Source organism: Macaca mulatta, chromosome 14 (assembly GCF_049350105.2).
Source record: "Macaca mulatta isolate MMU2019108-1 chromosome 14, T2T-MMU8v2.0, whole genome shotgun sequence".
Lineage (NCBI taxonomy): Eukaryota > Metazoa > Chordata > Mammalia > Primates > Cercopithecidae > Macaca > Macaca mulatta.
In genome coordinates this window covers 17595511-17611139 of record NC_133419.1, presented here as the reverse complement: position 1 = coordinate 17611139, position 15629 = coordinate 17595511, and the positions used below count along the sequence as shown (strand labels likewise).

Here is a 15629-nt window from a genome sequence, read left to right as displayed (position 1 = left end):
CTCTGTGCATGGGCAGAGGAGTAATATCTGCTGTGATTTTTAACTCCTGTCAGTTCATGGACCTCTTTAACAACGTGATGAAAGCTTCCAGAAGAGCTAACATATGTGGAGTCCCACGATGTGTCAGGCAGGTATTTAGGACTTTACTAACCACTGTCCCGTCTAATCGTGAGTGCAGTGGACCTCTCTCTCCACAGGTCCTAGTACGATCTTTATTTCACACGGGAGGAGAGGTGGGTGTGGGAGCGGCCAGAGAGGAGAAATGCGTCTCCAGAGTTCACAGAGCTGGTACTGCCAGCAGAGCCCGGTCCACCATATGCCACCGCTGGGGTTCTAATCCCTGGACTGGCCTCTACTGGGCTCTCTGCCTCCCTGGCCGGCGCTCGGGGTCTGGGGGACAGAACACAATGTACAGCGTGCCTCCTACAATTTCTGGGTTCACGCACCCCCAAGCCCACCCAGGGACAGGTCAAGCGCGCCTTCGCCGGGATGCTGTATACAATAAGGCTTGGCTGCGCTCTCAGCAGGGGTCTCGGTCAACCTCTGCCTACCCGAACCCGGCGCCGTGGACCGGGTGAGAGAAGGGGAGCCCGTCTTGAGGGGTGCCGGCTCGAGGCGCTAGAGCCACGGAGCCTGGTCCTGGGCTCGAAGTCCCAGGAATGTGGGAGGGCTGGGCGGAGGGGCGGGCGAGGCGGGGGCGCTTCCTCTGCCCGCGGGAGGAGAGCAGCGGCCGGCTCGGAGGGGGCGGGGGCAGCGGCGGGCGGCGGCGAGGGGCTGCGGAGCTCGGCAGCCGCCGGGCCGGCCGGGGCGGGAGGAAGCGATGAATATTCAGAGGGGGAGGGGAAGGGAGGGGGCCGAGCGCTCGCCGCGGCTCCCTGCAGCCCCAGCCGCATGACGCGCGGAGGAGGCAGCGGGAGCAGCCGCGGGAGCCGGGACCGGGGAGCCGCGCGCTGGGGGTGGGCGCCGCTCGCTCCGCCCCGCGAAGCCCCTGCGCGCTCAGGGACGCGGCCCCCCCGCGGCAGCCGCGCCAGGCTCCGGCGTGTGGCCGCGGCCGCCGCCGCCGCTGCCATGTCCCCGGGGAAGCCCGGGGCGGGCGGAGCGGGGACGAGGCGGACCGGCTGGCGGAGGAGGAGGCGGAGGAGGCGGCAGGAGGCGGCGACGACGGTGCCCGGGCTCGGGCGCACGGCGGGGCCCGATTCGCGCGTCCCGGGCACGTTCCAGGGCGCGCGGGGCATGAAGCCGGCGGCGCGGGAGGCGCGGCTGCCTCCGCGCTCACCCGGGCTGCGCTGGGCGCTGCCGCTGCTGCTGCTGCTGCTGCGCCTGGGCCAGGTAAGCGCCGGGTGGGCTCGGGCGGGGGCCAGGAGGCTGGGGCGGGACTGGCATTGCCTGCACCTGCCTGGGAGTACCCCGCCTGGGGGGTTCTGTGGAAGGGGGCGAGGGTCCGGATCCTCGGATCCCCCCTCTTGAAGGCGGCTTGCGGGGACCCCGGCCGGCCTCGCACGCCGGCGACCGAGCCCTTTTCCGGCTGCCCAGGATCAGGGGGAGGGAGGCGGGATCCGGGTTCCGCGGTGCCCGAGCCTCCCGGGGAAAGCCTCCGCGCGGGTTCCAGGCCGTCCCCGGCCCGGCTCTTCCCGGCGCTGGGCACATCTGGCCGGCACGGGCCCGGCTTGCCAGCCCGAGGCGGCCGGAGGGGGCGTGTTTGCGGAGGTCTGGGGACGCAGTGCCGGGCGGCCTGGCCGAGCCTTTGCCGACCGACCTCCGACCCGGCCTGCAGGGGCCCGAGGGGCGGCGGGGGCGCCAGGGCAGGGCCAGGAGCTGGGCAGTGGGGCCCTGGGCGAGGCACGGGACTCGGGGCCGAGGGCGCTGTTTCTGGGGAAAGTTCCCAGGCCGGGGAAAAGGTGGCCGAACGCTGGCTTTTCTCAAGGTAGCCGGCCCTTTTGGCGTCGTGCTTGATTTCATGGGTGTTTAATTCGTGCTTTGTGGGCGCCGGCTCCCCGTCCCCACCCCACCCCCGCCCTCTTGTCTTGCTTCACTTTTCGGATAATGCTGTCCCTGGCGTTTTGGTGACCGACCTTTCCCCTTCCTGGCATTTCCATAGGGGGTGAGGCAGGGCAGCTGAGGGGCATTCCCATTTCACAGATGGGGAACTGAGGAAGAGAAGTGAAAGAGCGGAGCACCCAGCCCGTGCCATGGGAGCTGAGCCAGCGGGCGCGTTCTCTCAGCCTCCGGAGCCTATCGGGGTTTGAACCCGCAGGGGGTTCAAAGGGAAGTGGCCTGGGGCTGCCCTGCTGTGCGTTTCTGCAAATGACCGTCTTGCTTGGTTTATACAGACACCATCTCTGAGGAAATGAGTTATTGACTGGGGATGGAACCTGGTTTCAGGGAAAACTTCTCCAGCTTGAATACAGGAGAGAGCAGAAGCATCTCCCTGGGGCAGAAATGCCGCCCAGCAGGCAGTAGGAGAAAGGGGCTTGGGCCTAGGGGCTGCGTGACCCTCGGCATCCAGGGGTCTCTCCTCGCAGTTTCCTCAGCAGGTTCTGCACAGGCTTTCCTGGGGGCCGGAAGGCAATGTGACCTCCTGCAGAGAACCTTGGAGTAGATGTCAGGAGACTGGCTCCAGGTCCAGGCCGCAGGGCTGGACTTCCTCTTCAGGCTCCTCTACCCTCAGTTAACAGCATCTGTAGAATGGGTGTAGCACCCCCTTCCCGATGGAATTGTTTGAGGGGCTTCCACTGGCCAATGTCTAAAAGAGCTTTGTAAATATTAAGGGTTTCCAGATGGGATTCTCATTATTAAGGTACAGTGTGTGGGGGGGCTGTCTTCTCCCTGACCATGCAAGGAAATTCAGGGAAGCAGTGTCTGAAATTAAAAAAGCCTTGCATTTGAAGATTTCTTGTATCAAAGTTTATGCTAAAACAAACAAAAACCCCAAAAAACAAAAAACAGAAAACCCCCCAACTTAAAGCTTCATTTATTTTTAAATATATATGTAATTTATTTTTTCGCTTCAGCAAAAAAAATTTTAAATTATAAATATAATTTTTTGTTTTGCTCCAGCCATACTGGTTGCTAGCTGTGCTTTCAATCAGCAAAAAGTTTCTTGGGTAAATTTATTGCTTGCTCAATCCTTCCTTGTATTTCATTAGCATATTGCCACTCTACACTTGTCCTGTATTTAAATATTTCCTTCCTCTATGGTTTGTTCTGTAGAACCTCAAAAGGACTCTCTTCTTTTTTTTTTTTTTTGGATACATTATGAAATAGGAAATCTAAAAGGCTCTCAGAAGAAGCATCTTCAAAATCCACATTCAGCAGTTCATTTTGATAATGGATATTTCAGGGAATCAGTGCCTTTTTGAGCTGGACCAGACTTTCAAGATAGCTGAAACCCCTCAGAGCTCTTAGATGAGGATATTGAGGTCCAGAGAAGACAGGGAGCAGGCAGAAGTCACCCAGCAAAGCATTAGAGAAGACAAGTTGGGAACCTGGGTCACCTGCCTGGGCCTTGTATTTTCAAAGTGCTGTTTTTTTTTTCGTGTTTTCACTTTGATCTTACTTTTAATGATAGCGACATATCACTGTGTCTTCTCAAAACGGTGGGTGTGAATGGAATTTTTCAAAGTCGAATCAAATTTGAGATACTTCTGAAGTTTGTTTAGGAAACAAGAGTATGTGACTACCTTCCTAAAAGCCGACTGGTTTTCTGAGGCCTGGATTGTGTGTGTATGTGCTCGTGTGTGTGTTATAAAATGGAATCAACTCTACCAGGTTAAACAAATGGACAAGTCATGGAAAAGACACAGCTCTGTTTGGACATTAATAAGGGCGGATGTGGAAGCTGGAAAGCTGAGATGCTGGTAGGCTCAGTACTTCGCAGGCCCGGAAAAGCAGTTTTTGAACTGGCATCTCATTCCCCTTTTCTAAGACAGGAAGGACGGTCAGAAATGATTCCAACATGAGGACTTTGCTGGTTGCAGTGTCTGACTCCTCCCATTCTCATAGCAGTTTTGCACACTAGTTTTGGTTTGTGGGTATGTTTTAGGCAATGTGACAAAGCAGATTTCCTCCTGCTTCCTTCTCTTGAGAAATTTAATCCTGACAGGTTCTTTAAGAAATCAGCTTGATGTGGGCTGATTTTAAAAGACTAAATGAAAAAAAAGCTGGTGACTAATAGCTGTTTTATTGGTCTTGTAGTGTTTTGGTTTTGTTTTATCTTCACTTTCTTGTTTCCTAGTGAATAATAACTGGGTTTATTATCTATCATGGCTAATCCTTAAGCCTGATTCCTTACCTGTTCCATCCAGAGTACAAAATATGTTTTGACTCCTCTTTAAACTGCTTGTTAGATTCTCATATGAGTGACTTTAAATATTTTTGTTTTGCTTCAGAACAACGGGAAAACCAGATGATTATGTTTTGTTTGCAGACAGTTTACGAAAACAGAGCAAATTGGTTTATGGTTAGACCGTGACTTTGAGCTGACTTTAAGTTCGGCCCCAGGATAAAGATAACCGTGGAATACCCAAGCTTTCCTAAGCAGTGAGGATCCTGGCTTCCAAATGAGCAATTTTGGTCAGGAAAGGGGTTATTTAGCTCCTAAAAGTAATTTTTGCTTGGGGTTGGGGCTGAGGCAGAGTGGCTGAATGACCGTAGGCCTGGGTGTAGCCAGAGGATCATCAGTAATTACTTCTCAGTTCATTCACTTCTTGGGCTAGGGAATTATTTTGAGTGCAGGATAAGAGGCAATTTTCTGTGTATTTCCTTTCTAATATAATGCCACTGATGATATTATAATTAATAGGTAACATTATGCATGACAGGCACTGTGCTAAGGGTTTTAATGCATTATCTCATTTGGCCATTTCAGAAATACCAAGAGATAGGTGCTGTTGTTTTTTTTTTTTTTTGAGAGGGAGTCTCACTCTGTCACCCAGGCTGGGTGCAGTGGTGCAATCTTGGCTCACCACAACCTCCACCTCCTGGGTTCAGTTGATTCTCTTCCCTCAGTCTCCCGAGTAGCTGGGATTACAGGCATGTGCCACCACACCTGGCTACTTTTTGTATTTTTAGTAGAGACGGGGTTACATCATGTTGGCCAGGCTGGTCTTGAACTCCTGACCGTAGGTGATCTACCTGCCTTGGCCTCCCAAAAGTGCTGGGATTACTGGCGTGAGTCGCTGTGCCCCACTTTTTTTTTTTGTTTGTTTGTTTTTGAGATGGAGTCTAGCTCTGTTGCCAGGCTGGAGTATGGTGGCGTGATCTCAGTTCACTGCAACCTCTGCCTTACCGGTTCCAGGGACTCTGCTGCCTCAGCCTCCCAAGTAGCTGGGATTACAGGCACGTGCCGCCAAGCCCAGTTAATTTTTAATTTTTGGATTTTTATTAGAGACAGGGTTTCAACATGTTTGCCAGGATGGTCTTGATCTCCTGACCTCATGATCCACCCACCTTGGCCTCCGAAAGTGCTGGGATTACAAGCGTGAGCCACCGCACCCAGCCTAGTTTTGTTTTTAAGAGACAGGGTCTTGCTTTGTCACCGAGGCTGGAGTGCAGTGGTGCAAACGTAACTCACTGCAACCCCAACGTCCTGGGCTCAAGGGCTCCTCTCGTTTCAGCCTCTCAAGCTGGGACTAAAGGCGTGTGCTACCATTCCTGGCTAATTTTTTTTTTTTTAATTGAGATGGTGTCTCGCTATGTTGCCCAGTCTGGTCTTGAACTCCTGGGCTCAAGTGATCTGCCAGTCTTGGCTTCCTAAAGTGTTGGGATTACAGGCATGAGCCACTGCACCCAGCCATATTTTTATTTTATCTGAGAGAAGATTGAGGTTCAGAACTTAATTGTATACTTCTGGAATCTCCACAGAGAAATTAAAAAAAAAAAAGACAAAAATAATTTACTGTAGATGCATAACTACTACGTGGCAGAGCCAGGGATGATGTCTCCACTGCCCCAATTTACCGTCCTGTGTTGTAAAAAGTCATGGAGAAGTTTTTCTGTGGGCAGCTAAGAGATGAGGCGACGGCCGGGTGCGGTGGATCAAGCCTGTAATCCCAGCACTTTGGGAGGCCAAGACGGGCGGATCACAAGGTCAGGAGATCGAGACCATCCTGGCTAACACAGTGAAACCCCGTCTCTAGTAAAAAAGGCGGGCGCCTGTAGTCCCAGCTACTCGGGAGGCTGAAGCAGGAGAATGGCCTAAACCCGGGAGGCGGAGCTTGCAGTGAGCTGAGATCCAGCCTCTGCACTACAGCCTGGGCGACAGAGCGAGACTCCATCTCAAAAAAAAAAAAAAAAAAAGAGAGAGAGGAGGCGACAGACATGTATTTATTTATTTATTTATTTTTGAGATGAAGTCTCATTCTATTGCCTGGCCTGGGGTGCTGTGGCGTGATCTCAGCTCACTGCAATCTCCACCTCCTGATTTCAAGTGATTCTCCTGCTTCAGCCTCCCGAGTAGCTGGGATTACAGATGTGCGCCACCATGCACAGCTAATTTTTGTATTTTTAATAGAGATGAGGTTTCACCATGTTGGCCAGGCTGATCTTGAACTCCTGACCTCAGGTGATCCGCCCACCTCGGCCTCCCAAAGTGGGATTACAGGCCTGAGCCACCGCACCTGTCCCAGATATTTTTTAGACAGTCTTGGTGTGTTGCCCAGGCTGGACTCGAACTCTTGGGCTCAGTTGATCCTCCCACCTCAGCCTCCCAAGTAGCCAGGACTACAAAGACATGCTACCTTTATTTTGGGTTCTTTGTGTCCTAAACCCTGTATAATCTGCTCCATTGGTAACACAGAGAACCCAGGTGCCTCCTTCCTGCTTATATTTCTTTGGGGCCTCAGTTTACAAGGCAAGTCTGCCTTTGTGGAGATAGATTGGGGTCTGGGATGGAAAGACTTGGGTTTGGGTCTTTTCTCAGCCACTTAGTAGCTGCATAAACTCAGCAAGTCACTTAACTTCTGTGACTTCTCATTTCCTTATCTGGAAAATGGGACTAACACTTCCTGCTTCACTGGGTGGTTGAGAGGATCAAATGAGATGGAAGAGGAATTGCTACGTAACACCTAAAGCAAGGCCCATCTGCTAGTTGTGGCTGCTGCTTTTACTTGGAGAGAAGAAATGAGGCCCCAGATCATTAGTTCATATCACTTTTTTTTTTTTTTTTTTAAGAGGGAGTCTCACTCTGTTGCTCGGGCTGGAGGGCATGGCACGATCTCCGCTCTCTGTAACCTCCACCTCCCGGGTTCAAGCAATTCTCCTGCCTCAGTCTCCCGAGTAGCTGGGACTACAGGCACGTGCCATCACGCCTGGCTAATTTTTGTATTTTAGAGACGGGGTTTCACCACATTGGCCAGGCTGGTCTTGTCCTGACCTCAGGTGATTCACCTGCCTTGGCCTCCCAAAGTGCTGGGATTACAGTCTGAGCCACCGCGCCTGGCCCATATGACAAATATTTATGAAGTGTTTTCCACAGAGTGGTGTGGAATAACCCTGGGTGTGTGCAAGATGAACTGAGCTCAGTCACAATACTTTTTTTTTTTCCTAATGTTAAGAATTATTGGCTGGGCAGGGTGGCTCATTCCTGTAATCTCAACTTTGGAAGGCAGAGGTGGGAGGATCAGGTGAGCCCAGGAGTTTGAGACCAGCCCAGACAACAAAGTGAGGTCTTGTCTATAAAAAAAATTAGCTGGGCATGGTGGTGTGGACCTGTGATCCCAGCTACTTGAGAGGCTGAGTTGGGAGGATGGCTTGAGCCCTGGGAGGTTGAAGCTGCAGTGAACCTTGATAGTGCCACTGTACTCCATCCCGGGCAACAGAGTGATACCCTGTCTCAAAAAGAAATAAAAAATAGTTTATTTTAGGGGGTCTTAATAAAGAATGACCTCCTAAAAGTCCATGATTTTATAGTTCGAATGAGGTGAAATGTGGTATCATGATAAATTTGTTTAAATATGATAAAAAGTTGGTCTAAAGAAAAACATGGAGTCAATATTATTTTATTAAATAATAAAAAATGTTAGTATGATGTGGTTATGATCAGATTGTAAAGATGATCAGTTGCTGAAGTCTGGGGGACAGGCACTGAGCAGAGGCCGTGGTGGGGAACAGGAGCCTGTCTTCATGGGTCTTACTGGTCACTGGGCAATACAACTCAGATCACACCAACCAACCAGTCACAGTTGTGATGTAGGATGTGACTGTGAATGACATCCCTGCTGCCCCCTTCAGAGAAAGGGCTGCCACTTGCCAGAGAAGGAATGGTGATGCGAGGGACAGCCAGTCCCTAAGTGGAGATCCCTGGAAGTGGTGAATATTTCAGACCAGAGAAGCCCAGAGCAATTTTGTTACCACTTTGTATGGCTGGTTTTCCAGTGGCTTTACTGGTGACCCCTCGGAGGATAGGGGCTGTAGGAAGTTTGTTATTACTTCCTTATTAGTGATAGCTGCAGTCATCCTATTGTCTCAGAATTTCCCTGGCATGTAAATGCCAGGATGAGGATGAGGGGTAGGGGTAAGCAGATGCGGGTGGGGGGGGGCATTTTGAAAACGAAGCAGTGTCAGCTCCCACAGAAGGTCTAATTTTAAACATGCAAATAATTTTCAGTTCCACTTTTCCTTCTTCCTGTTAGAGGGAAGCTGTCCCCTGTTGCCATTTCTGAAACTTGGGCGGACAATGTCGTTATTGTGTTACAAACGACCTGCGTCTTCAGGGCAGGAGTTGGGTGATATTTTTCCGGATGCCTGTGCCAGGGTCTAGCCCAGTGTTATCTCGTGGTTTCTGAGTAAATGAGTGAGTGAATATTCAAACTTCACATCACTATGGAGCCTATAACACAGTGGTTTTGAATCTTTCTTGAGGGGAAGAGAAGAGGTACAAGACCCTTAGAGAGTGTAGAGAGTGTGTAAAAGGGAAGAATCCTTCCCCAGAAGGGAATGCACATACTTCCAATATTGTATCCAATTTCAGGAGGTTTTTGTTTTTTGAGACATGGTCTCAGTTTGTACCCCAGTGTGGAGTGCAGTGATGTGATCTTGGATCTCGGCTCTCTGCTGCCTCCGCCTCCTGGGCTCAAGTGATCCTCCCACCTCAGCCCTCCAAGTAGTTGGGACTATAGGCATGAGCCACCATGCCCAGCTAATTTTCGTATTTTTTGTAGAAATGAGGTTTCACCATGTTGCCCAGACTGGTCTCGACGACCTGAGGTCAAGCAGTCCACTCACCTTGGCCTTCTAAAGTGCTAGGATTACAGGCGTGAGCCACTGTGCCCAGCTTCATAGACTCTTTAAAAACAGTCCATGAAGCCCAGGTTAAAAAACCTCCAATCCGAAATTGTATAAGGTTAGAAAATTACTGGTCCTCTTCAAAGAGAACCACTGTGGGTATCCTTGGTTTCTTTCCAGGAAAAAAAAAAAAAAAGAGAAAATTTCTAGGTGATACACACAAATATCTATATTCACCTTTTTTTTGTTACTTTAAAGGTAGCATTATATATACATTGTTCTCTACATAGCATTTTAATTTATTAAGATATCTTGGAGAGTATTTCTTGCCTGTACCTATAGCTATGCCTTATTCTTATAAATGAATGGCTAGTTTTTTTTTTTTTTTTTTTTTTTTTTGAGATGGAGTCTCACTCTGTCTCCCAGGCTGGAGTGCAGTGGCACGATCTTGGCTCACTGCAACCTCTGTCTCTCAGGTTCAAGGAATTCTCCTGCCTCAACCTCCTGAGTAGCTGGGATTACAGGTACGTGTCACCACACCTGGCTAATTTTTGCATTTTTAGTAGAGACGGGGTTTCACCATGTTGGTCAGGCTGGTCTCAAACTCCTGACCTCAAGTGATCCACCCACCTCGGCCTCCCAAAGTGCTGGGATTACAGATGTGAGTCACCATGGCTGACCATGACTAGTGTTTTGATGTGTGGATTTACTACAATTTATTTGACCATTCTCCTATCAATAGATACTTTAGTTGTTTTAGTACACCTCCCTGTCCTGTCACAAATCATACTTCCTCATGTCTCTGGTTGATATTTCTTGTAACCTTCACAAGTGTATCTGTAGAGTAAATTTCTAGTTTCAGGGTTACAGGATTGGAAGATGCATGCATTTACAAGTGTGATTGCTGTTGTCAGGTTGTCCTCCAGAAGTGTCACCTCAGTTTGTACCTGCATCCATAGGTTTGCAGAGTGTCTGTTTCTCCATACCTTCTCACCTGAAATGAGAATTTTTACATGTGTGCTAGTCTGAAAGGTGAAAAATTGTGTCTTGTTTGTTTATTTTTATTTTTTATTTATTTTTTGAGACGGAGTCTCGCTCTGTCGCCCAGGCTGGAGTACAGTGGCACGATCTCCGCCTCCCAGGTTCAGGCCATTCTCCTGCTTCAGCCTTCCGAGTAGCTGGGACTGCAGGCGCCCATCACCACGCCCGGCTAATTTTTTATGTTTTTAGTAGAGACAAGGTTTCACCGTGTTAGCCAGGATGGTCTCCATCTCCTGACCTCATGATCCACCCGCCTCAGCCTCCCAAAGTGCTGGGATTACAGGCGTGAGCCACCGTGTCCGGCCATATCTTGTTATTTTTATTTGTATCTTTAATTTTGAGTTAGTTGAGTTTTTTGGTCATTTGTCTGTGCTGCTTCTTTTTTTTCTTGTTTTCTTTCTTTCTTTTTTTTTTTTTTGAGACGGGGTTTTGCTCTTGTTGTCCAGGCTGGAGTGCAATGGTGTGATCTTGGCTCACTGCAACCTCCACCTCCCAGGTTCAAGTGATTCTCCTGCCTCAGCCTTCCAAGTAGCTGGGATTACAGGCGTGCGCCACCACGCTCAGCTAATTTTTTGTATTTTTAATAGAGCTGGGATTTGTTCCTTAAGAACCATGTTGGCTAGGCTGGTCTTGAACTCCTGATCTCAGGTGACCCACCTGCCTCGGCCTCCCAAAGTGCTGAGTGAGCCACTGTGCCCGGCCCCATTTTTTGTTTTTTGGTTAACTCCCTGTTCATTAAAAAACAAACAAACAAACAAAAAAAAACTGTATCTATAGATACAGAGATATAGATATAATCTTTGTTTTTAATTTGTATAAGCTCTTTGGAAATTAGTCCTTTGTCATTTGTACTGCAAACACATTTCCCCTCCCGATTATTTTAGATGTAGCCCTTGTTCCTCAGGAACTCAGAGATCAATAAGACCCTAGTGTGGTGAAGAGAGCATAGAATTTGGAAGAGAACTCCTTGGTTGGAGTCTTGGCTCTACCACCTCATTAGCTGTGTGATCGTGGACAGGTATCTTGACCTTTCTGATCCTTGCTGTTCATATTCCAAAAATGCCAATAATAGGAGTACCTCTGACACAGGGTAGTTGGAGAAGTTACGTGTGATCATATTATGCTAAAATTCCTTGTAAATGGATATAGAAACATAAAGACTGCATTTTACAAAATACCACGAGGTATTCCCTTTACTGAAGAGTTAGATCAGAAGAGTATTTCTGATCGTGCCACTGCATTCCAGCCTGGGCAACAGAGTGAGACTCCATCTCAAAAAAAAAAAAACTAACCAAAAAACACTAGCCAGTCATTTATAAGAATGAGTTACAGCTGTAGGTGCAGGCGGGAAATATTCTCCAAGATATCTGAATAAATTAAAAGGCTATGTAGAGAACAATGTATATATAACGTTACCTTTAAAGTAACAAAAAAAGGTGAATATAGATACTTGTGTATCAGAAGAGAGAGGTATTCCATTTACTGAAGAGTTAGGGCAAAGGCCATAACATCATAATTATCAATAATTATGAATTGTCAAAATTATGCCATGAAACCTCTTTTTTTTTGAGATGGAGTCTCGCTCTGTCGCCAGGCTGGATTGCAGTGGCATGATCTTGGTTCACTGCAACCTTTGCCTCTGAGGTTCAAGCGATTCTCCTGCCTCAGCCTGGGGTTACAAGTGTGCGCCACCATGCCTGGCTAATTTTTGTAGTTTTAGTAGAGACAGAGTTTCATCATGTTGGCCAGGCTGGTCTCGAACTCCTGACCTCAAGTGATCTGCCTGCCTTGGCCTCCCAAAGTGTTGGGATTATAGGCATGAGCCACCACACCCAGCCCCATGAAACCTCTTAAATTGGGTTTGAGATTAAATCCACGATGGATTGTGTGTATTACAGATACACACACAGACACACAAAAATGTATTACAATGTATAATAGGAAGCAGTGGAACTTCCCTGATAGCACAATTTAAATATTTCCTTTTTGACAAATGTGCATAGTTGAATAAATTAAGTGACCACCAGTCGTGACTGAAGAGTGGCCAGTGGCTCTTCCTAGCCCCAAAGGAACACGGGGATATTGACTGTGTCCCTTTAAAAAAAATACCATAGAGCTCTGTTTGCATTGGTTTGAGCATTTCTCTTTATCAGAGACCTGGCCAGCTCTGGCTATGGCTGCCTCCTGTCTCTCAGTACATTTTCTGTGGGGTCAAGAGGAGTTATTTTAAGCCACCAATGGGAAAGTTTAAAGACATAATCCTTGGCTGTAATTGCGGGAGATGGGAGGCTGAGAGACTGTGCCGACTTGCCACCTGTTTCCACGGCAGCAAGGTGATTGTGCATTTCCTGCTGCTGGCCGAGGCGCCAGCGCATTTTCATGTCATTGTGTCATGGGGAAGTTTTCCTGTCTCACTGAGAGCACACCAGGCTCGTGGTCTGGTTCCTGTGGCCAGGACATGGAGAACTATGGCGAGATTGTTCTGGGTGTGAAGGGAAATTGCTGGCCAGTGCTTTACGCACGGGCTTTGGAGTCAGACGCAGCTTCTCCACCTACCTGTGTGACCTTGGGCCCATCCTTCTAATGCTTGGAGTCTCTTCTATCCTCATCTGTTTAATGGGGACAACAAGAATCCCTACTTTATAGGATTGCTGTGGAAGATTAAATGGATCTGCATGACAAATGCTTAGCATGAAAAAAAACCCTCAACAGATATTTTTTTTTGAGACAGAGTCTCACTTTGTCGCCCAGGCTGGAGTGCGGTGGCGCGATTTCGGCTCACTGCAAGCTCCGCCTCCTGGGTTCACACCATTCTCCTGCCTCAGCCTCCCAGTAGCTGGGACTGCAGGCGCCCGCCACCACGCCTGGCTAATTTTTTTTTGTATTTTCAGTAGAGATGGGGTTTCACCTTGTTAGCCAGGATGGTCTCGATCTTCTGACCTCGTGATCCGCCCGCCTCGGCCTCCCAAAGTGCTGGGATTACAGGCGTGAGCCACTGCGCCCGGCCTCCCTCAACAGATATTGGCTGCTGTTTTATTATCTTGTTTTGCTGAGACACTGGCATAATTTACAATTTAAAAAATTAAAGGCCGGGCGCGGTGGCTCAAGCCTGTAATCCCAGCACTTTGGGAGGCCGAGATGGGTGGATCACGAGGTCAGGAGATCGAGACCATCCTGGCTAACACGGTGAAACCCCATCTCTACTAAAAAATACAAAAAACTAGCCGGGCGAGGTGGCGGGCGCCTGTAGTCCCAGCTACTCAGGAGGCTGAGGCAGGAGAATGGCGTAAACCCGGGAGGTGGAGCTTGCAGTGAGCTGAGATCAGGCCACTGCACCCCAGCCTGGGCGACAGAGCAAGACTCCGTCTCAAAAAAAAAAAAAAAAAAATTAAAAAAAAAAATTTAACCTTATACTATAGTTTACAAGGCCCTTTCACATATATGAGCTTGTTCAATCCTCACAACATCCTTGAGTTTGTCATCGTTATTCCCGTTAAAAAAGGTATGACTCAGAGTGGCTATAATTGACTTGTCCAATTCAGGTGTCATCTGTCTTTTGCACGATAATAATAGTGTACATTCATAGTATAGGCCACCTCTTTTTTTTTTTTTTTTTTTTTTTTTGAGACAGAGTCTTACCCTGTTGCTCAGGCTGAAGTGCAGTGGTGCGATCTCAGCTCACTGCAACCTCCGCCTTCTGGGTTCAAGCTATTCTTGTGCCTCAGCCTCCTGAGTAACTGGCATTACAGGTGCCCGCCCACCACGCCTGGCTAATTTTTGTATTTTTAGTAGAGATGGGGTTTCACCATGTTGGCCAGGCTGGTCTGGAACTCCTGACCTCGTGGTCTGCCTGCCTTGGCCTCCCAAAGTGCTGGGATTACAGGCATGAGCCACCGCGCCCAAGTATAGGCCACTTTTAAGAATTACTCAAGAGTTAGCTTATAAGAGGTGAATCAGTGGAGTCCTCCAGTTTGGTTCACACATAATTATTAGGTTGAACTGCATAAAATTACAGTTTTTGGTCCTGTGAATATTAGTATTTGTATATGGTTCCAATCTAATATGTTCCAGAAAGTACACACTTAAAGTGAAGTTTGGAAAACCATATCATAGACTTACATACTCTAAGGCGGTGTATTTGAAACTGTGGGATGTAAAATCCATTTAGTGAGTTATGACCAGCATTAAGAAAATGGTAGAATATCAGAGTTTGCTGGTAAGTATTGTAAAAATATTAGAGTTTGCTGGTGAGTATTGTGTCATAAAACTCATTTCAGTTATATATGTGCACGTGTGTGTGGTGTGTATGTGTACTAAATTGCATATAAAATGAATTTCTTATCGTGGGTTCAACTGTCGCCAGAAAACACTGGAAGTCACTGTTCCAGGGAAGGGAATGGTGGAAAATGCCTGGTGGGGGATGGAGGTGGATTGTTTCCAGAGACAGTAAAAAAACCAGTATAAAGTCCCTAGTTATGCATTGTCAGTGTCTCTGTGTGTACCTGGAAACCATCCTGCAGCAGGTGGTGCAGGAAGAACCATTCTCGAGAGGTACTTCAGGAAGGGAAGTGGGCCGACTGAAAGCTTTGGAGGCCTGCCTTTAAATAGCTGCTTTTCTGGAAACTTCGGGCGACCAGCCTAGTGAACAAGCTATGGGTCAGAGTTGTGTTTTCCTTGGGTAAATGGGTTTGGTAGAGAGCTAGCACTACTGCATTTGTAGTTTATTTGTTTTCTTTTTGAGGTGAGTCTCGCTCTGTCACCCAGGCTGGGGTGCAGTGTTGTGATATCGGCTCCCTGCAGCCTTCACCTCCCAGGTTCAAGTGATTCTCCTGCTTCAGCCTCCCGAGAAGCTGGATTACAGATGTGCACCACCACACCCAGCTAGTTTTTGTATTTTTAGTGGAGACGGGGTTTCATCATGTTGGCCAGGCTGGTCTTGAACTCCTGACCTCAAGTGATCCTCCCACCTTGGCCTCCCAAAGTACTGGGGTTATAGGGGTGAGCCACTGTTTCCAGCCTGCATCTATAGTTTAAATGAGAACTTAATGACCACCATCCAGTAGCTGAGGCTCTGAGAGGGAGGTCTGAATAGTGGGTGACTCAGCTCAGCCCTGCCTGACCTCTAGGCTCTGCCGTCTCTAGGCTCCAACACTGATTTGCATGGGCCTGAATGAAAATTCTGGAGATTGTTAGCCCAACTGGCTGAAGGATCCTGATCCCCAGGTTAATTCAACTGCCATGAATCAGTTCATCTTTTTTTTTTTTTTTTTTTTTTTTTTGAGAGGGAGTCTTGCTCTGTTGCCCAGGCTGGAGAGCAGTGAAGGGATCTCGGCCCCCCGGGTTCAAGCAGTTCTGCCTCAGCCTCC

At 48.5% G+C, this 15629-nt stretch overlaps 1 protein-coding gene across 2 annotated transcripts in view; it reads left to right on the top strand.

The window, feature by feature from the left end:
* The first annotated feature begins 885 nt into the window (after window positions 1–885).
* Window positions 886–15629, top strand: part of PTPRJ (protein tyrosine phosphatase receptor type J) — a 191775-nt gene continuing 177031 nt past the window's right edge. For both annotated transcript variants that reach the window (XR_013403806.1, XM_028833425.2), the window contains exon 1: window positions 886–1329. Coding sequence is in view for 1 of the 2 variants with exons in the window: in XM_028833425.2 (XP_028689258.2) it covers window positions 892–1329 (438 nt within the window). In the remaining variant the exon portion in view is untranslated. The remainder of the gene's footprint in view (window positions 1330–15629) is intronic.